At 45.9% G+C, this 26,309-nt stretch overlaps 1 protein-coding gene across 1 annotated transcript in view; it reads left to right on the top strand.

The window, feature by feature from the left end:
- The window catches only part of CCDC158 (coiled-coil domain containing 158), a 92,474-nt gene extending 66,165 nt beyond the window's left edge, over window positions 1–26,309 (top strand). Inside the window, 8 exon segments of the mRNA XM_058193471.1 lie at window positions 1,658–1,839; window positions 7,279–7,317; window positions 9,126–9,185; window positions 9,919–9,986; window positions 13,461–13,661; window positions 14,381–14,404; window positions 24,494–24,595; window positions 26,167–26,309. Of these exon segments, the coding sequence (XP_058049454.1) occupies window positions 1,658–1,839; window positions 7,279–7,317; window positions 9,126–9,185; window positions 9,919–9,986; window positions 13,461–13,661; window positions 14,381–14,404; window positions 24,494–24,595; window positions 26,167–26,243 (753 nt within the window). The 3' untranslated portion in view covers window positions 26,244–26,309.

Below are 26,309 nucleotides of genomic sequence, written 5' to 3'. Positions count from 1 at the left end.
TCTGGCTTCCCCAGAGTCACCCCATTGACTTTGCTTGTCAGAAAGTTGCAAAAGGGGATCATGTGATCCCGGGGACGCTGCAACCATCATAAGTACATGTCAGTTGACTTCCGGTTTGGCATCGCTGCGACACAGTCGTAGGGAGCGGGGTTCCGCGAACCAAGACTGAACTCTCCTCACTGGGGGGTCCTTAAAGGGCTAAAGTCAACATGCTGCTTTGGGTCACTGCAGGTTCTTCTTCACCGGTTGAGAAGGATGTTCAACCTTCTGCATACCCTTACTTCTGTCTTTAGCCTTTATAATTCCCCAACTTTTATTATTTTGGCTATATTTTATAGTTTTCGCTAGGAGTTCTGAGGGGGATGAATAGTATGCAACTACATAGTAATATCTAGCCATTGGTCGGAGTTCCAGATTCTTTTACAAAATATATGATGAAACACTAAACCAGGGGTGTCAAACTCAATTTCATTGAGGGCCACATCAGGGTTGTGTTTGACTTTGGGGGGGCTGGAGGGGTGTGGCCAGGGTGGGTGTGGCCAGCTTGACATCACTCATTTTGGGGGGGCTATGGTGGCCCGAGTGCTTTGCCACCGAAAACGGGATTGCAAGCTCCGTTTTCGGCTGTGATGACCTCCTGCAACCCTTTGTCAGTGAAAAGGGAGCTCGGGAGGGCCACTCACATCCCTCCCGAGCTCCGTTTTTGCTGGCAGAGGCACCGCGGGTCGGTCCTTCGCTGTTTCCAGGGCAGCCCCGTGGGCCAGATCTAAGTACCCTGTGGGCCAGATCCAGAACCCGGGCCTTGAGTTTGACACCCCTGCATTAAACTGTTTCTTGTCACTATCAGAGGCGGGCTCTGCTGGTTCACACAGGTTCAGGCAAACCGGTCATTAAGATTCTGTGCGGTTCAGCGAACTGGCAAATCCCACCACTGGCTGGCCCTGCCCCCACTGGTTTTTTGGCCAAATGTGGCATAAAAACAGCCTGAAAAGAGGCCGAAAAATGGGCAAGGGCGGGGCCAGCTAGTGATGGGATTAGCCCAGGGATGAAATCCAGCTAGTTCTGACAGGTTCTGGAGAACCGGTAGCAGAAATTTTGAGTGGTTCGGAGAACTGGTAAATACCACCTCTGTCTGGCCCCAGAGTGGGGTGGGAATGGAGGTTTTGCAATATCCTTCCCCCAGGAGTGGGGAGGGAATGGGGATTTTGCAGTATCCTTCCCCTGCCATACCCACCAAGCCACACCCACCAAGCCATACCACGCCCACCAAGCCACGGCCACAGAACCGGTAGTAAAGAAATTTGGATTTCACCCCTGGATTAGCCCCAACCGGCTGAATCCTACCTCTGCCTTTGAGGTGAGTGGTGGGGCTGGGTGTGATGGGTGACGTCACCCACCCAGTCACATGTTGTTAATTCAAATCCCACCACTGGATCAATGGAAATAGTGCTTTAGGGCAGAGGTCTTCAAACTTGGCAGCTTTAAGACTTGTGGACTTCAACTCCCAGAATTCTCCAGCCAGCTGGAGTTCTGGGAGTTGAAGTCCACAAGTCTTAAAGCTGCCAAGTTTGAAGACCTCTGCTTTAGGGAAGAGGGTCTTGGTGCGTGTGTGTTTCACTAATCAAATCCTCTTTTCAAAATCCATCTTTCCATTTAGATGCCCTCCAAGCTTAATTACATCAAGGAGGATCCATTGCGAGACTTAAAGCAACTCCTTCAAGAATTACGAAATACGATTGATGAAATACCTTCTACGATTCTCCCCAAAACAGAAAGTGACAGCGATCTTGACTTGAGCAGTACGCTGTAAGGATATGCAAAAATATTGGTAACTTCTGTGTTTTAGGATTTTCTTTTTGGAAATGAATGAACAATGGGCAAAGGCGACTTTGCCAAGGATAATCACAGACATCAATAGACGTCTTACCTATGCTGAGTTTGTGTGGATCCATTGAGACTTAAAGCAACTCCTTCAAGAATTACGAAATACGATTGATGAAATACCTTCTACGATTCTCCCCAAAACAGAAAGTGACAGCGATCTTGACTTGAGCAGTACGCTGTAAGGATATGCAAAAATATTGGTAACTTCTGTGTTTTAGGATTTTCATTTTGGAAATGAATGATCTATAGGCAAAGGCGACTTTGCCAAGGATAATCACAGACATCAATAGACGTCTTACCTATGCTGAGTTTGTGTGGATCCATTAAATTTTCCAAATTGAGCTCAGTCTGTCTTTGCTTTCTGGACACACCCATGTTGTTGTTCTTCTTGGCAACAGCTGAAAGATGATTTGCCATGGTCTTCTCCTGGGATGTTTTTGCTATGCCCTGGTATTTTTCATGGGTCTTTCAGCCAAGGACAGGTAGTCCTCGACTTGCAACAGTTCCTTTAGTGACCATTTGAAGTTACGGCACTGAAAAAAGTGACTTGTAACCATTTTTTCATACGTATGACCGTTGCAGCATGCCTACAGTCATGTGATCAAAATTCAGGGGCTTGGCAACTCATATTGATGATGGTTGCAGGATCCCAGAGCCATGCGATCACGTTTTACAACCTTCCGACAAGCAATGTCAACAGGGAAGCCAGATTTGCTGAACCGCTGTGTTATTAACGTAACAACTGCAGTGATTCTCTTAACAAATATGACCCAAAAAAGGGTCATAAAATGGGGCAAAAGTCACTTAACAAATGACTCACTTAGCAAGAGAAATTCGGGGCTCCATTGTGATCGTAAGTCGAGGACTGCCTGTATTAACCCCATCCAAGCTTGCATAACTTTTTGAGATCTATCAAGATAGCTAGATGTTGCATCCTAGCAGGATGTATGGATGGATGGAAGGATGGATGGATGGATGCATGGATGGATGCATGGATGCATGGATGGAAGGATGGATGGATGGATGGATGGATGGATGCATGGAAGGATGGGTGCATGGATGGATGCATGGATGGATGCATGGATGGATGCATGGATGCATGGAAGGATGGATGCATGGATGCATGGATGGAAGGATGCATGGAAGGATGGATGGATGGAAGGATGCATGGAAGGATGCATGGATGGATGCATGGATGGATGCATGGAAGGATGGATGCATGGAAGGATGCATGGATGGATGCATGGATGGATGCATGGATGGATGCATGGATGCATGGATGCATGGATGCATGGAAGGATGCATGGAAGGATGGATGCATGGATGCATGGAAGGATGCATGGAAGGATGGATGGCAGGATGGATGGATGCATGGAAGGATGGATGCATGGATGCATGGAAGGATGCATGGAAGGATGCATTGATGCATGGATGGATGGATGGATGCATGGATGGATGCATGGATGGATGCATGGATGGATGGATGCATGGATGGATGCATGGATGGATGCATGGATGGATGGATGCATGGATGGATGCATGGATGAATGGATGCATGGATGGATGCATGGATGGATGGATGGATGGAAGGATGCATGGAAGGATGCATGGATGGATGGATGGAAGGATGCATGGATGGATGCATGGATGGATGCATGGATGGATGCATGGATGGATGCATGGAAGGATGGATGCATGGAAGGATGCATGGATGGAGAAAGAGAGAGGGAGGGAGGGAGGGAGGGAGGTACTGTATATTCACAAGCACACACATAAGGTTTAATAACAACCGAGATCTCCCTTTGAAGGAATTTTGGTATCAGTGCTGGGAAACTCAAAACTGAGTTCTATTTTCCCATGGAACAGAAATTTGGCTAGGTGAAGACATGGTGTGATCCAATAGAGGAGAAATTCGTATTATCATATGGATGATAAGGGTGGTATCATGGAACAGTTATTTAAACCTCTCTGATGAATAGTAGCAGACCATGGAATAGGGCAGGATTATCCAACCTCGGCAACTTTAAGACCTGTGGATGTCAACTCCCAGAATTTCCATGCTGGATGGGGAATTCTAAGGCCGGAAGTGGCACACAGAACCATCTCTCCGGGCACACAAGCTGTTGCCCGTTGCAAAACAGAAGCACACACCTGCTTATGGGATCCGGCACGCCAGCCAGCTGATCTTCCTGTCCGTGGGAGCGCTGAAAACTGGAAGAGCAGCCGCCCGATGCATATGCACACGCTGGGCAGCTGCTTTTCCGGTTTCCATCGCGCACATACACACCAACCACCTTGTCTTCCAGTTTCTGGCGCTCATGCGCATGCAAAGACCAGCTGGCCAGTGCGCATGCATGCGCCGGAAACCGGAAGATCATCTTCCTGGCGCGCCCATGCGCACCGGGTGGCTGCTCTTCCAGTTTTTAGTGCTCCCACACACATGAAGACCAGCTGGCCGGCGTGCCAGATCCCGTAAACACGCGTGTGCTTCTGTTTTGGCACTCGGTGTCGAAACAGTTCACCAACACTGTTCTAGGGGATGAAGCCCACAAGCTGCCAAGAATAGGGTACGTGGTTGAATTTACATTTTCCATTATCTCTTGCCGGAAGCCATAGCACTGAATTCAGACAAAGCACCTACACCACACAGAAGGTCAAGCTAAACCGAGAAAAGAGGCCAATTCTGCTACCTGTGCATATATTACAGGTGTTCTACTCCTGTTCACAAGGAGTTTTGTGTTTCTATTTTTATAGCTGTGGGAGGTCATTTCACCTATTATTTGCCTTTGGTCTAGTCCAGGGGTCGGCAACTTTAAATACTCAAAGAGCCATTTGGCTCCTTTTCCCAGAGAAAAGAAAACACCGGGAGCCACAAACGCTGGGTGGGCGTGGCCAACTTGATGTCACTCACTTCCATTAGTCACATGACCGTCCTAGCCACACCTACCCAGCTGGTTATTAGGGCAGAGAACCAGTTGTTAAAAAACACCAGGAACCACAAAATCCTTTTATACATATCTCTCTCTCCCCTCCCTCCCTCCCTCTCTCCCCTCCCTTTTCTCTCGATGTCTCTCTCTCTCTCTCTCTCCCCCTCTCTCTGTATCTCTCTGTCTCTGCCCTGACCCCCACCGTCGCCCTTGCCTTCTCAGGTGAGGAAAGGCGTGATTGGGTGGGGAGGGCGAGGGGCGGGGCCAGCCAATGACGGGATCACCTGACAGGGAGCCACAGCAGAGGGCCCAAAGAGCTGCATGCGGCTCCGGAGCTTCAGGTTGCTGACCCCTGGTTTAGTCTGTGGCCTACTTCCAGATGCTACTGTTGCTTGCTATTCACTTATTTTTTCTCTTGCAGCAATAATTGAGGAAGGATCTTTTTATTAATTTATAATAGAAAATACAAGATTCCAAATGAAAATAATAGGGAAAAATAGAGGAAGGGAAAGGAAAGGGAAAAATGTAGAAAAGAGGGGAAAAACAAAGAAAAGGCATTGACTTCCAACCCTTTTTGGTGCAGTAGAATATGATAATAACAGCAAACCTCAACTTTTTACTTTTACATAATAATATAAATTAGCCATTTCTATAACGACAAACCTATCTAATTGGTAAGTTTCATTTCCCCCCCCCCACCTCGAGTATAGAACAGAACAGAACAGAACAGAATATGAGCTGGAAGGGACCTTGGTGGTCTTCAAGTCCAGTTCCCTTCTCAAGCAGGAAAACTTGTACCATCTCAGACAAGTGACTGTCCAGTCTCTTCTTAAAAATCCTCCAGTGATGGCGCGCCCACGATTACTGAAGGCAAAGCTGTTCCACTGGTTCATAACGTTAGAAAAAGAAGAACGCTGTCACTTGATGGGCATTGATCGCCTCCCCATCTGCCACTATCTCGTTGGACAATTTGAGAGGCGGCTAAGCCTGTTGCTCAACGCACGTGTCTGTCCTTGCCCATCTCTAGGCCATGCAAAGGAGAATACAGTAATTGGCTGATGGGTTTTGTCCAGGGGTCGGCTTCAGAAATTTTAGCAAGGAGTTCTCTGCCCGGTTGCTGGGTGGGCGTGGCCATGGTGGGCGTGGCCTAGTCGGCCTCCTGCACCACGGCGGGAGTGGGCCGGTTTTGCCCTCCCTGGGCTCCGGAGGCTTTCCTTGGGCCTCCGGGAGAGTGAAAACAGCCTCCCCAGGCTCTGGAGGCCCTCTTCCCGAACTTTCGGTAGGCCCATTTTTCACCCTCCCCGAGCCTCCGTGCGTGCCCTGCACTTATTTGGATCCAAAACAGGCCGCTTGGAGACTCCGGGGAGGGGATGGGAGGGGCAGGGTGGGCGGGGCCAGCCAGGAGTGGGATTTGAGGGTTCTCTGAACTGCACAGAATCTTAGCTAGAGGTTCTCCCGAACCCTGCGAACCCCCCAGCCGCCCACTTTGGGGTTTGGTGGGAAGGGAAAACAAAGCCAATGGAGTCCACCAATCGCTTTCCTTCACTTCTCCCGCTTTAATACCATAATAGAATAGAATTTTATTGGCCAAGTGTGATTGGACACACAAGGAATTTGTCTTGGTGCATATGCTCTCAGTGTACATAAAAGAAAAGATACGTTCATCAAGGTACAACACTTACAACACAATTGATGGTCAATATATCAATATAAATCATAAGGATTGCCAGCAACAAGTTATAGTCATACAGTCATAAGTGGAAAGAGATTGGTGATGGGAACTATGAAACGATTAATAGTAGTGCAAGTTCAGTAAATAGTCTGACAGTGTTGAGGGAATTATTTGTTTAGCAGAGTGATGGCCTTCGGGGAAAAGCTGTTCTTGTGTCTAGTTGTTCTGGTGTGCAGTGCTCTATAGCGTCGTTTTGAGGGTAGGAGTTGAAACAGTTTATGTCCAGGATGCGTGGGATCTGCAAATATTTTCACGGCCCTCTTCTTGATTCGTGCAGTATACAGGTCCTCAATGGAAGGCAAGTTGGTAGCAATTATTTTTTCTGCAGTTCTAATAAGAATAGGACCACAAGCCAGCCTTGTTTCAGAGCAGATTACGGCTTGGCCACTGAGGCAGCACCGTTTATGCTGGTTTCGTTTTCTCCTAACCTACATATCGATACACTACACTCTAATACAGGGGTGTGCAAACTTGGCTCTTTTAAGACTTGTGGACTTCAACTCCCAGAGTTCCTCAGCCAGCTTTGCTGGGAGTTGAAGTCCACAAGTCTTAAAAAAGCCAAGTTTGCACACCCCTGCTCTAATGAAGCTGCCACTCAGCTATGTCTCTTTTCCCAATCAGGAACCCATTTTGTAAAAGACAGTTAACGACTACCCAAAACTGTGTAAATAATATGATGTATTACGTGGTTGTTTGCATTTTTACCCCCTCCCTCCCATTCAGAAACTTTCCTAGCAGAGAAAACATTGGCAGAAGATCACATGACCCCTGCAGGTGAGGCGCTGAAATTTTGACCGGGAAGATCAAAATATTCTAATTGAGCCAGATGGAAGACAATGTGTCTTTTCTTCTTTTTCTTCTTCTTCTTTTTTGCATTTCTAGCACTGCGTATTTTTTAATGTACTGTTATGGGGTATCAAGGGACGCGGCGGCGCGGCGGCTAAGACACTGAGCTCGTCGATCGAAAGGTCGGCAGCTCGGCGGTTCGAATCCCTAGTGCCGCGAAATGGGGTGAGCTCCCCTTACTTGTCCCAGCTTCTGCCAACCTAGCAGTTCGAAAGCAGGTAAAAAATGCAAGTAGAAAAAATAGGGACCACCTTTGGTGGGAAGGTCACAGCGTTCCGTGCGCCTTTGGTGTTGAGTCATGCCGACCACATGACCACGGAGACGTCTTCGGACAGCGCTGGCTCTTTGGCTTTGAAACAGAGATGAGCACCGCCCCCTAGAGTCGGGAATGACTAGCACATATGTGCGAGGGGAACATTTACCTTTACCTTTTATGGGGTATCAAACCTCTTTGAACATTAATGGCCTATCCAGAATGCAGTTATGGAGACAATTAAAAAAATATTCTTTTTAGCCTTCACTTGTCCTGCATTAAAGTCACATTTACAGATACTGTGGTGTTGTTGGTGCTCTCTGAGCATGTGGGTTTTCTTGCAGACATTTCATTACCAAACTCAACTCGCCCTGATGATGTTACCTAGTTGGGTAAGGAAACGTCTTGCAAGAAAGCCACCAAGTTCAGAGAGCACCTAGGACCCCACAGTTCAACCTTGAGCTTCAAATGCTCTTTTTTAGCAGTTACAGATACACCTTACATTCTTTCTAAAGTAGTAGAACTTCTCCCGCAATGAAAGCAAAGCTTGTTCCAGAAATGTGCCCCCAAATGTTCCATTTTAGGGAAGCATCATTCCCCAGACGAACATTAAAAAAAAAAAAACCTCTAAAATGTTCCACCAAGTCTATTGTATCAGGGGTGGTATTCCCTACCCGTTCACAAATGTGAGCGCCCGTCCACGAATGCGCCCAGCTTTCCACACATGCCTAAATAGGATGGCATACAGCCGGGGTGGGCAAGCGGGGCCACCTGTGATTTCCACTAGCGGTTCAGGCAAACCGGTGCGAACCGGCTGAGTAGCACCTTTGCATGGTATTCTAAAATGGAAAATTCAGAAATCCTTGTTTCAGTAACTGGAACTGATGGGTTGGAAGCAACATCTTCTTGTGCAGGGCTTTTAGCATCTGGACCCCTGAAATAATTAAGGCATCAAAACTGCCTTGGTTAAGGATATCCTAAGCAAGGTTCTTCCAGAAATTGGTTTGGTTTGGTTCATATATGTATGTAGGTCTTTGGTTATTCGGGTTTTCTCCCGCGTAAAATTGGAAGTGTCTTGGCGACGTTTCGACGAAGTCTCATTCGTCATCTTCAGGCTTCAGCTTCGTGCTTCTGGGAGCAATGTGTGATTGCAGCTGTTTCTCACACATTGCTCCCAGAAGCACGAAGTTGAATCCTGAAGATGACGAATGAGACTTCGTCGAAACGTCGCCAAGACACTTCCAATTTTATGTGGGAGAAAACCCGAATAACCAAAGACCTACATACAAACCCCCGCGAAAACCTCAGATATATATATATATATTTACACCCAGGAGACTGGAGCAGCCCTGGGATTCCATGAACGTCCTCCTTTTTCTCCAAGGAGCTGCTTCGATTGCTTTGTCGTCGTTTGTCATACATTTGTTTCATCAATAATCAACCTCCTTTGATGGCTTTCACAGAGTTCTGTCTCTCGATACAGGGAAGCCGCGGTCAGAGACTTACCTGCAGAGGTGACCAGGGGGCAAGAAGCATTTAGCAGGTGAGTGTTGTGACCCAGGCCCAAGTAGGTAGTAGGAAACTCAGTCCGTGAAAAAGCAAACAAACTTTATTCGAACAGCTGAGAATTACTTCATTCCCAGCGTCGTTCAACTCAAATTAAAGCAAATTCCTCCCAACACAAATCCCTCAGTCCTGGCAAACTGCCAAAGGCCTTTCTTGGCAAAAGTTCAGAAGACAACGATACAAAATAAATGCAAGAAGACGAAGGTATCAACGTTGTTTTCCAGCAGAGAGCTCAAATGCCGTTGCTGGTCTTTTAAGCCTTATGTGAGCCCTACTCCCGAGTTGTCCTCTTTGCTTGAGCTGCTCTTGCCTTCTGGCAGCTCTTCTCATGCGTGCATTAGGAACAGGCTCCTCCTGTTCCTCTGCCTCACTACTATCAGTCTCTGGAGGCTCTGGAGTCCGCACCTCACTTCCCGATGGCCCTGGCCTCACCTCAGCCTCATCGCTGTCCGACTCCATTGCCAGCTCCGCAGGCTGCTGGCGACCGCAACAGTGAGAAGTGATGCTTGGTTGGGTGAAAAATGGTCACAAGTCACCTTTTTTTAAGTGCCTCTGTAACTTCGAATGGTTACTAAACAAATGGTTGTAAGTCAAGGACTACCTGTAATTATTTCTTTTGTTTATAATGTTGGGCCGTATATTCCTCATCTTGCACGTGGCTCTTGAATAACGGTGAGGCAACTTGGTTTCCTTTTCTGCTTTATTCACAGGGATGCATTAAGTTTACATACTACAGATCTTGAAGATCAAGAATCGACTTTCCCTTATACATCCAGTGGTGAGCTTCTTCTTGGACATTAAGCAAGGGAACGTCTGTTGTAATACATAATCCCCCTGTCGTGTCCCACTCCCACTCCGACGAACGAGTCAAGGAAGTCCGTAACCAACTTGGCAACGAAGCCTCTGCAGCTTGCCAAGGTCCTCCGAGGTTTATCAGGGCAGGCAGGAGTCCAAGTTGTGACCTCAGCGATAGGGTCCGGTATCAGCAAACTCAATAAGACTTTGCTTGACTCAAGGTTGGAATGCCAAAAGCAGGTCCTTTATATAGGCTGTGGGGTGTGGCTCCATGACTCCAGGCCTGCCCCTCCCTTCCTTCTGCTGGTGTCGCCTCTCAGATCTCCGGAAGCAAAAATCCTCCCACTTTGAATTGTCTTCAGCTGGATCTGCTGTCTGGGAAAGGGAGGGGTCAGAAGGAGTAGGCCCGAGCAATTCCAATACCTGGCTGGCTTCCTGCTCTGACAGCTGAGCCAAAGGAACACACGCTGTATGAATGAGATTTATTGGACTACTCCTTTCACTCCTGGAATCGTCTCCGGGCATGGGGCCAGGGCCAGGGCTGGAGGCAGGACAGGCCGTTCCTCTTCATTATCAGACTTGGAGTCTGATAACAGGCTCGGTTGGAGATGGGAGAGGAGGGAGGATGAGTCACAACACCCCCTTAATAAAACTTACGTGTGATAATATTAATGCAGATCTGGCAGGAGAAATGTGGATCCTTGAAACCAGAGCTCCCATTTACTTGACCGTTTAAAGCACCAGAAGGCAGGATAAGAAACCATGGGTGGAAAGTAATCGAGGAGAGCAGCAATCTGGAAACGAGGAGAAATTTCCTAACACTGAGGACATTCAACCAGCGGAACAGCTTGCCACCAGAAGTTGTGGGTGCTTCATCGCTGGAGGCTTTTAGAAGAGACTGGACAGCCACTTGTCTGGAATGGTACAGGACCTCCTGCTTGAGCAGAGAGGGCTGGACTACAAGATCTCCATGGTCCCTTCCAGCTCTATTCTATTCTTCTATTCTTCTTCAACCCTGGGCTAACTTAAGCATCCTTCTCTGGAATCAGCTGTTTTGTTTTCCGTCCCTCTGATTCCGATTTCTATTTGATTTTTCGGTCACTAATTAGTGCTCAACTTTTCACTGCCCCATCGACCACAGCACGCCAGCCCCCCCCCCCCCCTGCCCCCCATCCTCCACTGTCTCCCCCAGTTTGCCCAAAATTCATTTTTCATTGCATGGATGACACTATCTGACCATCTCATCTTCTGCCATCCTCTTTATTTTTGCCTTCCATCTTTCCCAACATCAGGGTCTTCTCCAAGGAGTCCTCTCTTCCCATTGGGTGGCGAAAGTATTTGAGCTTCGGTATCAGTCAGGTTTGATCTCATTTAGGAAAACTTTGAGTGGTTCCCCACCAACAGCCAAAAACGGAGAGATTCTAAAGCAAGGGTATCCAACCTTGGCAACTTGGTGGACTTCACCTCCCAGAATTCCCCAGCCAGCACCTGTTCTAGAGCAGGGGTCTCCAACTTTGGCAACTTTAAGACTTCAGCCTCCTGATTGTGAGGCAAGGGCTCCACTCACATAAGCCCCTAAGATGCTTCATTCAAAATAATAGAATAACCGAATTGGAAGGCGCCTTGGAGGTCTTCTAGACTAATGCCCTGCTCAAGTAGGAGACCCCACCCCATTTCAGCCAAGTGGCTGTCCAGTCTCTTCTTAAAAACCTCCAGTGTTGGAGCACCGACAACTTTTGCAGGCCAGTCTGTCCACTGATTAATTGAAAGTTTGGTTGACAATGGCTTTATACAGTAGTGGCCAAAATTGTGGAAACCTTTTGGGAAAAGTGTATTTTTGAGGTTTGATGACTAATAACACCACTTTTTTGGGGGGGGAGTTTCAAGATATTCCACTGCTGGAATGGCCTGGGAATAGCCCAGACCTTAACCCAATGGAAAATCTATGGAGCCAACTAAAGAAACTTGTTAGTCAGAAGCAACCCAGCAATAAAACCCAGTTAAGAGAAGCAATCCTTCAATTTTGGTTTCACATTAGAACAGCTGCAGAACTCAAAGACTTGGTTCACTCCATGGGAAGATGTCGTAAGGCCGTAATTCATGCTAAAGGTTACCCAACTATATATTTAACTGACCCGGTGGTCATTTTTGTATATCTCGTTTTTTCTACGTGTTTCACTTTTCTTTTTTATACTGTAATTGCTATTCTAATAGCAGATCCTTCATAAATGTTATTGTATTATATTCTTGATTAAATCATCTTTCCATTGATATATAATTTGATGGCACTACTACAAAAAAAGTGGTTTTATTAGCTAGTTTTAGAAAATACACTTTCCCCAAAAGGTTTCCACAATTTTGGCCACTACTGTATGAACTACGGCATTATACGAGCTCAGCCATATGTCTGTTAGAGGTTTCCCTTCAGCACTCAAGATGGCGTGGCCAAATAACACAGTGATTTACCATCGAAAATGAATGATGCCAAATTCAGGTTTTCGTCTTTCATCCTGCTGTATCATGTAATCATATAATGATCAGCCTGAAGAATCAAACGGGAATTTTTTGACCAAGGAACATTTCTGCTCTCCCTTCGTCAGGTAAGACAGCTTCTGATGGAGAAAGTCCTAGTGAAAGAAGCCAAATACATATTGGGCCAAGCCTCAGCATCTTATGCGGCCAAGTGGAAGACACTAACCCTTGATAAGAGAGGCAATTAGTACAGGGGTGAAATGCTCCCGGTTTGGACCGGATTGGCCGATTTGGTAACGATGGTGGTGGGTGGTTCGGAGAACCGGTAGCAAAAATCCCTGCCACCCCCCACCCCCGCCCATGCCCAGCTGAGCCACGCGATCATCAGAGTTGTTGTTGTTTTTTAATTTTAAAAGCATTTTTTCTTCGGCCAAAAAAAATGCTTTTAAAAGTAAAAAAAAGCCTCTGATGATCGCACGGCTCAGCTGGGATCATCAGAGGCTTTTAAAAGCATTTTTTACAACCCCTTCAGCTGTTCAAATGTTTTTAAAAAGCTCCCCTGGTGATCCCTGCTGAGCAGCGCCAGGAGCAGCACTCAGGTGATCCTGAGGACACAGATAAACCTCCAAGTGCTTCAACGACCCTCTAAAAGGATGCAAATGCCCAGCTGTCTGCAAGGAATATAAATCCTTCCGTTCCTCGCCATCCAGTCAGAGCTGAAGAAGCTTCTTGGATGAGAAGCGAAACATCTTCCAAAAAACAACAAGAAAAGTCCAGTTGCCTCCTGAAAAAGCACCTTTGGGACAACCATGACCTGGATGATTGAGAATCTCCACAGACATTGTCTTATGGAAGTACAAACGCCAGCATGGGAAATGATGGTTCACGTTTGTAAGAGGAAAAAAAAGGCAAAAAAACCCCAACAACCCCCTTGGGGTCTCTTGAAACACTCACTTTTAACATCCATATTCTTTGCTCCCTGTAGTGTCCCAACTCTCCGCTCGCTACACCTGTTCAAAAAAACCCTCCTTTGAGGACCGATTCAAAGATAGGTCTCCTGTGCACTCCTTGCTAACGGCTCCCTTGGATGACCTTAAGGCGGCTCCTGCACCTTCCTTCGAACGACGGTCCAGTCTGAAGAAGAACTGCTCCCCCCCAGAACCCACAACTACGACCACCAATCGAAGTAAGTGGAACGTAATCACCGAGGATCTTTACGGACACAACCGGCTCTTCCTAACAAAGCAAACCCTAAGGAAAAATATCCGGAAGCTGCAGTGGGTTCAAAATTGTGGCCCGCAGTACGTTTTTGTGGAAGTCTAGATTTGCAGCAGAGATGGCATTCAGCCTTTTTGGACCGGTTCGCCTGAACTGCGAGTGGGAAATGCAGGTGGGACCGCCGCCCCCCTCACCCTGGCTCTATGCCATCCTATTTAGGCTTAGTTTTGAGGATGGGCGCATGTGCGGAAGGCAGGCGCGCATGTGAACCGGGTGCGTGTGCTCATGAAGCGAACATGTGCCCGCGTGGCGAACTGGTAGTAACATAATGTGAAACTCACCGCTGATTTGCACATGTGTTACCTACTTGTCCCATGTTACCTGCTTGTCCCAGCTTCTGCCAACCTAGCAGTTCGAAAGCAGGTAAAAAATGCAAGTAGAAAAATAGGGACCACCTTTGGTGGGAAGGGAACAGCGTTCCATGCGCCTTTGGCATCGAGTCATGCCGGAGATGAGCACCACCCCCTAAAGTCAGGAACGACTAGCACATATGTGTGAGGGGAACCTTTACCTTTACCTTTAAGAATTCATAGCGAGAGGAATGAAGGAGCAGTTTTTAGTGTTGTGAATATGTTTTTTCCCCTGTCAATGGAAACATCACATGGCGTGTTTTTTGTTTTCGAACAGGTGTTTCTTTCAGCACTTCTACTTGTAAGTATATTTGTATTTTTTTCCCCAACTTCCCATTGCATTTCTGGTGACTGATAAAGCTGTTTCTGGCTCAGTTTTTCAGTATTGAAAATGGGCATTTTTTTCCTTTCCCGAAGCACAGAAATAATGAGAAAATAAATATTGTATAGTCTAGGTTGGCACAACACAACAAAGTCAAACAAAATACAGGTAGTCCTTGACTTACGACTACAACTGAGCTCACGATTTCTGTCACTAGGCAAGACAGCTATTGAGTGAGCTTTGCCCCGTTTTACATACTTTCTTCCCACAGTTATTGAATCACTGCAGCTGTTAAGTTAGTAACATGGTTGTTAAGTCAATCTGGCTTCCCCTTTTGACTTTGCTTGTCAGAAGGTCACAAAAAAGGGTCACGTGACTCTGGGACACTGCAACCGTCATAAATATGAGTCAGTTGCCAAGCATCTGAATTTTGATCACCTGATCGCAGGGATGCGGTAATTCAGGGGTGTCAAACTGGATTTCTTTGAGGGCCGGATCAGCATTGTAGTTCCCCTCCACTGGGTGGCGGAATGGTGGTGGTGGGTGGGATGGATGCCTCCAGCCAAAACAGGGCATGGGCAGGGGTGAAATGCTCCCGGTTCGGACCGGATCGCGCAATCCGGTAGCGATGGGGACAGATAGTTCGGAGAACCGGTAGCAAAAATCCCTACCCCCTCTCCTACCGCCCACACCTCGCTGTTCCTCTTCTCTGTCCCTGAAGCTCTCGGTGGTGATATAGCTGCAAACGGCCTTAAATGACTACCACGGCGCTTCAAAGGGACGCACTACAGCTGATCAGCGCTGTAGGCAGCTAGTAGACTGGGGCCTCTATTTTTAAAGAAGGTAGACTGGTGCCTCCCAAGTTTTGTATACTTTGTTATTTTTATTATTTATTATTTATTATTATTTTATTTTATTTATTTATTTATTTATTTAATTTTGTCATAATAGAATAGAATAGAATTTTATTGGCCAAGTGTGATTGGACACACAAGGAATTTGTCTTGGTGCATATGCTCTCAGTGTACATAAAAGAAAAGATACGTTCATCAAGGTACAACATTTACAACACAATTGATGGTCAATATATCAATATAAATCATAAGGATTGCCAGCAACAAGTTATAGTCATACAGTCATAAGTGGAAAGAGATTGGCGATGGGAACTATGAAATGATTAATAGTAGTGCAGATTCAGTAAATAGTCTGACAGTGTTGAAGGAATTATTTGTTTAGCAGAGTGATGGCCTTCGGGAAAAAACTGTTCTTGTGTCTAGTTGTTCTGGTGTGCAGTGCTCTATAGCGTCGTTTTGAGGGTAGGAGTTGAAACAGTTTATGTCCAGGATGCGAGGGATCTGCAAATATTTTCACGGCCCTCTTCTTGATTCGTGCAGTATACAGTATATATATATGTCATAACAATATACACAAGGATAACAAGCATAACACAAAAGATTATATAATATATAAACATATATATGGGGAGAAACAAAGTAGTATAAGCATATGGGGAAGAAACAATAGGACAGGAACGGTAGGCACATTTGTGCTCTTATGCACGCCCCTTAGAGTCCACTTAGAAATGTGATGAGGTCAACAGTGGATAGATTTTTAATAAAACTTTTGGGGTTATGAGAAGAGACCACAAAGTCAGGTAATGCATTCCAAGCATAGATAATTCTGTTACAGAAATCGTGTTTTCTGCAATCTAAACTGGTGCGGTTGACATTAAGTTTAAATCTGTTGGTAGCTCTTGTGTTATTATAGTTGAAACTGAAGTAGTCATTGGCAGGAAGGACATTACAACGGATGATTCTATAAGCTAAACCCAGGTCCTGTCGAAGGCGACGAAGTTCCAAGTTTTCTAGACCCAGGATATCAAGTCTGGTGGAATAAGGTATTTTATTGGTTTCGGAGGAGTGAAGAACTCTTCTCGTAAAATACCTTTGGACACGCTCAACTGTATTGATATCAGATATATGGTATGGGTTCCAGACAGGCGAGCAGTAATCAAGAATTGGCCTAGCAAAAGTTTTATATGCTCTGGTCAGTAGCGTGGTGTTTTTGGAAAAGAAGCTACGTAGAATTAAGTTAACAACTTTTAGAGCCTTTTTAGCTATATAGTTACAGTGGGCTTTGGCACTTAGATCGTTAGATATAAAAACTCCAAGGTCTTTAACTGGGTGGGGGTCATCAGTGAGGTAATGTCCATCAAGCATGTACTTAGTGATTGGGTTCTTTCTTCCAATATGTAGGACTGAGCATTTGCTGGTTGAGATTCGTAATTGCCAAATTTTAGACCAAGCGGTTAGATGATCGAGGTCTTTTTAAATTGTAGATGTATTGTCAGTGGTGTTAAAAAGTTTGACATCATCAGCAAAGAGAATTATTGACCATGCCCATCCAGTCACCTGACCACCAAGCCACACCCACCACTTAAGCCACACCCACAGAACAGGTAGGGAAAATTTTTAGATCTCACCCCTGGGCATGAGGGTCCACACGCGGCCGCCCTGCGTGACTTTTCACCCTCCATGGCCTTCTGCAGCATTCTGCTGACCGTTTTCGGGCCCATTTTTCAGCCCATTTTCAGCTGGCAGAGTGCTGCAGGAGGCCATGGAGGATGAAAATGAGGCGCGGGGGTGGCGCGCGCATCCCATTTTACTTGCCAAAGGCACCGCAGGCTGGATTTAAGCGCCTTGATTTTGCTATAACTGTTTATAAGTGTCGTGTCCCACTCCTCCGCTGACGGCCGGGTCAGGGAAATCCGAATCAGGCTTGCCTCTGCAGCTCTGCCCAAAGTCCTAGCAAAGTCCTCAGAGCAGGCAGGAGACCAGTAAGTGACTTCAGCAAGATAAGTTCGACTTTGCCTGACTCAGAGACTGCCAGAAAGCAGATCCTTTATATAGGCCATGGGGTGTGGCTCCATGACTCAGCACTCATTAAGGCCTGCCCCTCCCTTCCTTCTGTTGCCTCCGCCTATCCAGTCTTCTGATGCGAGGGTCACTCCAATCAGCAGGTGTTGGAAATAAACTTTCCTCAGGCTCACATGCTGTGGAGGAGGGGGAGGGGTCTAGCTGCTCCGTTTGCCTGGGCATGAAGCCAGGGCTGGGGCCGGGGGGTGCTCCCTCCTCTGCAGCCTGCTTGGGCATGGAGCCAGGGCTGGGACCGGGAGGTGCCCCCTCCTCTTCAGCTTGTCTGGGCATGGAGCCAGGACTGGGGCCGGGAGGCATACATTCCTTCGTGTTCGGGAGCAGATAAGAAGGCCCCGGCTGCTGTGAGAGTGGGCAAGACACAACACTAAGTGTGAAAAATGGTCATGTCACTTTTTTCAGTGTCATTGTAACTTCAAAACAGTCACTATACAAATAGTTGTAAATTGAGGATTACTTGTAATCTATATCTTGTCTGGCCACTAAGTGTAAACTCATTCTTAAATTCAATTCCCCCTTCTCCAATGACAGGGGTCCTTTATGGGTAACGTCATCATCTTTTTATTTTTCCTCCACAAATAAAACATTTCCTGGATTTGGGCTCAATTATCCCTGACAGATAAGCGGATATCTTTATTCTGTTACTAAAGATTAGGGATTAGGATAAAAGCTGAAAGGGAAGGGAAACCGTCCGGTGAGTTGAAATCCAGTTTCACTCCACTTCTAACATTCATTTCGCTCTAGCAATTTCTCCTCTTGACCAGGCCTCATAGCGCTTTAATGGATCTGGGGATCATCAGGTTTTGATCGTCAGTTAAACAGATCCCTGACGTCACTAGAGTAAATATTTTTTTCATTTAATGATGAGAGACAGATTTTAGAAACAGGACTATAGCCACTTTTATCTGGCGTGGTGGCCTAGAGGTGGAGCTCTCGCCTCACAATCAGGAGGCTGTGAGTTCAATCCTAGGTAGAGGCAGATATTTCTCTGGGCACAACGAGAATATATCGGATGAACAAAACTCAGCATTGGCGACAGGAAGGGCATCTAACCATTAAAATACTCAGCTCTATTCAGTTGACCAGACTCCACTGAGCAAGGGATTATGGGGTCGTTAAAAGAGGATGATGACTAAAGCCACTTTTATGGAATGCATTGGCTGAGGCAAGAACTGGTTACCCTGGACTTACAACCAGAGGTGGGTTTCAGCAGGTTCTGACCAGTTCTGGAGAACCGGTAGCGGAAATTCTGACTGGCCCCACCCCCCATCTATTCTCTGCCTCCCAATTCCCATCTGATTGGGAGGAAATGGAGATTTTTGCGGTATCCTTCCCCTGGAGTGGGGAGGGAATGGAGATTTTATAGTATCCTTTCCCTGCCACACCCACCAAGCCACGCCCACAGAACTGGTAGTAAAAAAATTTGAAACCCACCACTGCTTACAACCATTTGTTTAATCTCCGTTCGAAGTTAAGAGCACAATGGAAAAAAGTGACTTACAGTGAGTCCTTGCACTTAAGACGGTCGCATGAACAAAATTTGAGCATGTGGCAGCTGGCTTGCATTTACAACAGTTGCAGTCTGCTGGAATCACCTAATGGCTATTTGCAACCTTCCCAGCCAGCTTTGCTGACGGAGTCAAAATCAAATGGGTGGGGGGAGAAGCTGGATTTGCGTGTGATTCACTTAACAACTGCAGTGATTCCCTTAACAACCGGGGCAAAAAGGTCATAACAACGAGTACAGCTCACTTAACAACCACCTTGCTTACCGACAGAAATTCTGGTCCCAATCTGGTCGTAAGTCAAGGACTATTTGCATTTCACTGTTCTTGCTGGAAAGGTCAGTCCAAGGTGGCCTTCATTTGGGATAGGATAGGATAGGATAGGATAGGATAGGATAGTCCTAGATTTACAACAGTTCATTGTTGAACCGTTCAAAGGTGCAACATCACTAAAAAAAGTGACTTATGACCATTTTCCACACTTACGACCGTTGCAGCATCCCCATGGTCACGTGGTCAAAATTCAGAGGCTTGGCAATTGACTCGTATTTATGACAGTTGTGGTATTCCGGGCTCGTGTGATCCACTTTTGCGACCTCCTGAGTCAATGGTGAAGCCCGAATCACTTAACAACCATATTGCTAACTTAACAACTGTAGTGATTCACATAACAACTGTGGCAAGAAAGGTGGTAAAATAGGGCAAAATTCAGTTAACAACTATCTCATTCAACAGCAAAAATTTTGGGATTAGTTGTGGTCATAACTCGAAGACTAAGAATAGAATAGAATAGAATAGAATAGAATAGAATAGAATAGAATAGAATAGAATAGAATAGAATAGAATTCTTTATTGGCCAAGTGTGATTAGACACCCAAGGAATTTGTCTCCAGTGCATAAACTCTCAGTGTACATACAGGCAACAAAGTGATAGGTCATAAATCATAGATTTAATCATAAGATACAAACAACCAGTGATAAATCATAAGATAACAATAGGTGAAGGTATTAGGAAAGATGAGAAAAGAGAAGATGAGAAGGCTACGAGTCAGAGGACTGCAAAAATATTTACAGACCCCTCACATCCTGGACATAAACTGTTTTTTGTTTTTTGTTTTTCATTTGAATTTATATCCCGCCCTTCTCCGAAGACTCAGGGCGGCTTACATTGTGTTAAGCAATAGTCTCATCCATTTGTATATTATATACAAAGTCAACTTTTATTGCCCCCAACAATCTGGGTCCTCATTTTACCTACCTTATAAAGGATGGAAGGCTGAGTCAACCTTGGGCCTGGTGGGACTTGAACTTGCAGTAATTGCAAGCAGCTGTGTTAATAACAGACTCCTACCCTCAAAACGACACTATAGAGCACTGCACACCAGAACAACTAGACACAAGGACAGTTTTTCCCCGAATGCCATCACTCTGCTAAACAAATAATTCCCTCAACACTGTCAAACTATTTACTAAATCTACACTAATATTAATCTTCTCATCGTTCCCATCACCCATCTCCTTCCACTTATGACTGTACTTTTGTTGCTTGTGTCCTTACAATTTATATTGATATTGTTTCCTGATTGCTTATTTGTACCCTATGACTATCATTAAGTGTTGTACCTTATGATTCTTGTTGAACGTATCTTTTCTTTTATGTACACTGAGAGCATATGCACCAAGACAAATTCCTTGTGTGTCCAAAAACACCTGGCCAATAAAAAAATTCTATTCTATTCTATTCTACCTGGGTAAAAAATCTTTAGTGACAGCATGGGGGGAAAAACTGTCTAGTTGTTTTGTCATGCAATTTATTCACTTAATGAAAGGAATTTTAACATGTCCATTGTCTCCTCTTTCTCTATTTTGTGTACCTTCATGTAAACCTAGTTGTTTTGTCTATGTTCTTTGATTAAAAAAACAACCAATGCAAATTTGAGGCCAAAGTACACATGATAAGGGAGCTCCAGCTACACCATTGATACAGATTCTGCCTACACCACTGTTTCTCTCAACCTTGGCCGCATGAAGATAGGTGGACTTCAACTCCCAGAATTCCCCAGCTGGCCATGCTGAGAATTCTGGGAATTGAAGTCCACCCATCTTCAAGCGGCCAAGGTTGAGAAACACTGGTTTACAGAAAAAGAACCAGAATAGAGCTGGAAGGGACCTTGGAGGTCTTCTAATCCAACCCTCTGCTCAAGCAGGAGACCCTATGCCATTTCAGACAAGTGGCTGTCCAGCTTCTTAAAAACCTCCAGGAATGAAGCATCCACAACGAAGGGCAGATGGACAGAGACAAACATCACAGCTTATGTTGCCTTCTTCTCCCTTAGCAGATAACATGAAGCCGCCTCCGTCCTTCAACAGTGGTGGGATTGAAATAATTTAACAACCGGTTCTCTGCCCTAATGTCCAGTGGGGTGGGCGTGGCCATGGTGGGCGTGGCCAGGGGGTGTGACAGGCAGCACTTGGCCTCCTACCCCCCGCCCCTCCGGGAGCAAAAACGGGTTGCAGGGGTGGGGCGTCACCCCAGCGGGCCCCATTTTGGGCCTAGGCCTCCCTGAAGCCTCCTGGGAGCAAAAACAGGCCATGGGCGGGCGCATCGCATCCCCCGCGCCCGTTTTTGGGCCTAGTAGGCCTCCCTGCACTTATCTGGGAGCCAAAATGGGGCATGTGGGGACTCCTGGAAGGGGAGGGGAGGGGCCAGGCAGCAATTTAACTACCGGTTCGCCCGAACCGGCCCGAACCGACTGAATCCCACCACTGTCCTTAAAGGGGCAGTGGAAATATTCACACTTCTTTTTCACAGAAGGAGCAATGCATATAGATAGTCCTGTTTACAACCACCCGTTTAGAGATCTTTCAAAATTAGAATGGCACTGGGGAAAAAAATCATTTAGGGTTGGTCTTCCAGGGTCAAAATTCAGGTGCCTTGGCAACCAGCGTGTATTTATGATGGTTGCGGCATCCAGGAGTCCCGCGATCTCTATTTGCAACTTTCCCAGCCGGCTTTTGACGAGCAAAGTCAATGGAGGAAGCCAGATTTGCTTAAGGACTGTGCAATTCACTTCACGCCTGCAGTGATTCACTTAACACTTATTCGCTTAACAGTTCACAACAACTTTGGCAAAAAAAAAAAAAGGGGGTGGTTTAAAATTAGGTGTGGCTTACTAACTGTACTCTGGACTCGTTGCTCCTGTGAGTGCCCCCTGGTGGATCCGGAGGAAATTACAAGGATACTGTGCTTGCCTGAGGATTTTGATTCTTTTTTTTTTCAAATGGCAAAAGGTCAGAGACCAACTGCTGGAGAGATGGAGAGAATTCTGGAAAAGTTATCCAATATGGACAAGAAACTGGATGATTTGCAAAGAGGCCAAACGGAAATAAGAGAAGAAATTGTGACTATCCAAAAGGATTTAAAGGATACTCAACAAGTCTCAGCAGAAAACAAGCAGAAAGTGGAAGGTCTGGAGGGTGAAATGCGGGCAGTGCAGAAAAGAGAGGAGACGACAGGCAATGCTGTGCTTGGACTACAGATGGATAAAATGTCTTATTTCCTTAGGTTTCAAAATTTGGAAGAAGTGGACCAAGAAGACTTGAGAGATGTTGTGACTAAATTGTTGGGAGAATTTCTTGGGAGAAGTGTTGATTTCATGAATTGGGATGTGGATCGAGTTTATAGAGTTAATTCGCAATATGCACGCACGCATGCAGTTCCCAGAGAGGTTCATGTCAAATTTGTGAGAAGAGAGACGAGAGATGAAATTCTTAGAAAACATAGGAGTGGGGCACTGATTTACAGGGGCAGGGAGATAGCCATTCTGAGGCAGATTCCCAGACAGGTACGTGAAAAAAGAAAGAAATATTATTTTTTGTCAAGCAAATTGTACCAGAAGGAGTGGGCTTCAGATGGCTGATGCCAGAGGATTGATGATTTTCCGGGAGGGCATTACGAAAAAATCAGTACAATTGCGGAGGCTACGGCCTATGTGGAGGAACACAAAGCCTTCCTGGAATCAGATGACCCAGGAATTGAAGAAGGGAGGTTATAGATCATGGGGCTGAGCGGCTGCCGCTGTTGCGCCCTGGAGTTGGGTCAGGCTGAACCCAGAGTTCTGAGATCCAAAACTAGGAAGTGATAAAGATATTTGGGATTGTGTTGGTTTTCCTTATTCTCTTTTGTACGATATTCTGTTTATTCTTGACTCTTCTTTATTACGTATTTAAAATTTGCAAACTTTGCTACTTCGTGTCACCTGCTTGCCTTATGGCTGTTGTATGTGTTAAAAAATTTGAGTAAAATTCTTATTTTAGATAAGAAAAATGAAAATTTACCATACCTGATATGTATTTGTATAAACCTTTTTTGACTAATAAAAACTTTTTGAACAAAAAAAAAAAAAAAAATTAGGTGTGGCTCACTTAACAACCGCCTTGTTTAGCAGTGGAAATTCTGATCTCTATTGCGGTCATAAGTAGGGGAATTCCGAAATCCATGAACTTTGTTTCCATGGGGGAGAAACCTGAGCAGCTCTGCCAATCCCAGCAATTTAGTTTGGCTCTGAAACAATCAGAAATGGTTCATGGTGCCTCTGGCGGCCAAAACGGGGCATGGGGGGGGACCATATGCAGCCCCCACAGCCTGTTTTTGGCCTCCATAGCCTCCTGAAGCATTCTGCCGGCGGAAAATGGACTGTGGGAGGATCTCGTACACCCCACCCATCCCCCTAGCTTGTTTTCAGCCAGCAGAATGCTGAGAGGGCCATAGAGGCTGAAAATGGGGCGCAGCCCCCCCCGCGCCCCGTTTTGGCTGACAGGGTGCTGCAGGAGGTGTCTGTCCCGTCTCACCACTGCAGGGGTGAAATGCTTCCGGTTCAGACTGGATCGCCCAATCCAGTAGCGATGGTGGCGGGTAGTTCAGAGAACCGGTAGCAAAAATCCCTGCCTCCCCACCCACCATGCCCAGCTAAGCCGTGTGATCATCAGAGTTTTTTGTTTTTGTTTTTTACTTTTAAAAGCATTTTTTCTTCGGCCGAAAAAATGCTTTTAAAAGTAAAAAAAAATAAGCCTCTGATGATCGCGCGGCTCAGCTGGGATCGTCAGAGCCTTTTAAAAGCATTTTTTCTCTTCGGCTGAAAAGGTTGTAAAAAATGCTTTTAACCGGTTCTGAGGATCCCAGCTGAGTTGCCTGATAGTCAGAACCTTTTAAAAGCATTTTTTAAAACAACCTCTTCACCCAAAGAGGTTGTAGAAAAAAATTATTTTAAAAGTAAAAAGAAAAAAAAGTTGGTCACGCCCACCCAGTCACATTATCCCCACCCCCCGACCAAGCCATGCCCCCAGAAGCGGTAGTAACAAATTTTACATTTTACCACTGCCCACTGCCACCCCTGGCTGGCCCTTGGAAAAGAACTACAATGCTGATCCAGCCCTCAAAGTAATCCAATTTGACACCCCTGTTGTAGATCAACACAACTACCATCGAGCAGAGTTAATAATGTGTTGCTCCTGAACTGAACTGTATGAGCTGATTGGCGCCTTTTCCTTTATCGCTGGCAGTCCTGCCTCTGGATGTATGCGTTTTTTTATCTCTGATAGTTTACATGACTTAGCTGTTTTATCCCTAGCGATTCAGACGGGGGAATCCAGAGAAAATACTTGCAGGAAATTACAGAATAAGATGGAGAATCTACAAAACCTCGTGGAGACAATGCAATTAAAAAACCAAGGTAGGGGAACTTGGGCTTTGTCCTCACACATTTACAATGTTGTAAGGTCCTTTTGGTATTGTGATGCAGGAAATCACCTTGAGGCAGGGGTGAAATGCTCCCGGTTCGGACCGGATTGCCCAATCCGGTAGCAATGGCAGCGGGGGGTTTGGAGAAAGAACCAGTAGCAAAAATTCCTGCCCCCCCCCATGCCCAGCTAAGCCGCGCGATCATTAGAGGTTTTTGTTTTTTGCTGGCTGAGGAATTCTGGGAGTTGAAGTCCACAAGTCTTAAAGTTGACAAGGTTGGAGACCCCTGCTCTGGCAGAGGGCGCTCGCCTTTTATTTTTATTTTTACAAATAACTCAAGGTGGTGAACATACATAATACTTCTTTTTTCCACCTATTTTTGCAACAACAACTGTGAAATGAGTAGGGCTAAGAGAAAGAAACTGGCCCAAAGTCATCCAGCCGGCTTTCATGCCGAAGGTGGGACTAGAATTCCCAGTCTCCTAGTGATTGGCCCAAAGTCACACAGCTAGCTTTCATGCCTAAGGCGGGACAAGAACTCACAATCTTCTGGAAATTGGCCCAAAGTCACTCAATTGGCTTTCATGCCTAAGGCAAGACTAGAACTCATTGTCTCCTGGTGATTGGCTCAAAGTCACTCAATTGGCTTTCATGCCTAAGGCAGGACTAGAATTCATCATCACCTGGGGATTGACATAAAGTCACCCAGCCAGCTTTCATGCCAAAGGTGGCACTAGAACTCACAATCTCCTGGTGATTGGCCGACAGTCACCCAGCCAGCTTTCATGCCTAAGGTGGAACTAGAATCCCCAGTCTCCTAGTGATTGGGCCAAAGTCACTCAGCTGGCTTTCATACCTAAGGTGAGACTAGAACGCACAATCTTCTGGAAATTGGCTCAAAGTCACTAGAACTAGAACTCATCGTCTCCTGGTGATTGGCCGAAAGTCACCCAGCCGGCTTTCATGCCTAAAGCGAGACTAGAACTCACGGTCTCCTGGTGATTGGCCCAAAGTCACCCAGCCAGCTTTCATGCCAAAGGCGGGACTAGAATCCCCAATCTCCTGGTTTGTAACCTAGTTCCTTAACCACCCCAAGAGCCATTTTTACAGAATCTGTGACACGAGAGAGATGCTGTTTTCTTCCAGACCCATAATGTCAGGGTTCCAAGGAACATCCCCAACGAAATAAAGTCTGAGGCTTGAAGTTCCTCAGAGTTCCAATTTATTAGAGATGTCATGTTGACACAGCTGGGAAAACCTGAAACTGAAAGCTTCCAGGTTTTCCACACCCAGTTGACATTCACAGCCCTGCCCCACACCCACAAGTTCATCACATTGTCCAATCAACTCTTCACACTCAATTGGATACAATCTTCAAGCAGTCTCCATCAGACGCAGGATGTCCTTGAATACGGAATGTTGTTATGACTAACTTTCTATCGCTCCAACAACAACCCCCTCCCAACTTCCCCAGCTAAAATATGTGGCAGTTAATAAGCAAAAAAGAAAATTGCCTTCCAAAACTGACCCATGTGGTATTAACAACCATCTCTTTCCTTCTAGCAATGTCCACCATGATCAGATGTCAGGAAAAGAAAATAGAGCAAGCCAAGGAAAAAGAGAAGAAGCTCTCCAAATAAACACACGGGCCCAGTTTTCAGTCCCTCAAAGAGGTATCCAGGTTGTATCTCGCCGAGTAGAATGTA

Source organism: Ahaetulla prasina, chromosome 8 (assembly GCF_028640845.1).
Source record: "Ahaetulla prasina isolate Xishuangbanna chromosome 8, ASM2864084v1, whole genome shotgun sequence".
In the NCBI taxonomy this organism is placed as follows: Eukaryota; Metazoa; Chordata; class Lepidosauria; order Squamata; family Colubridae; genus Ahaetulla; species Ahaetulla prasina.
This window is presented reverse-complemented; position numbering and strand designations above follow the sequence as displayed.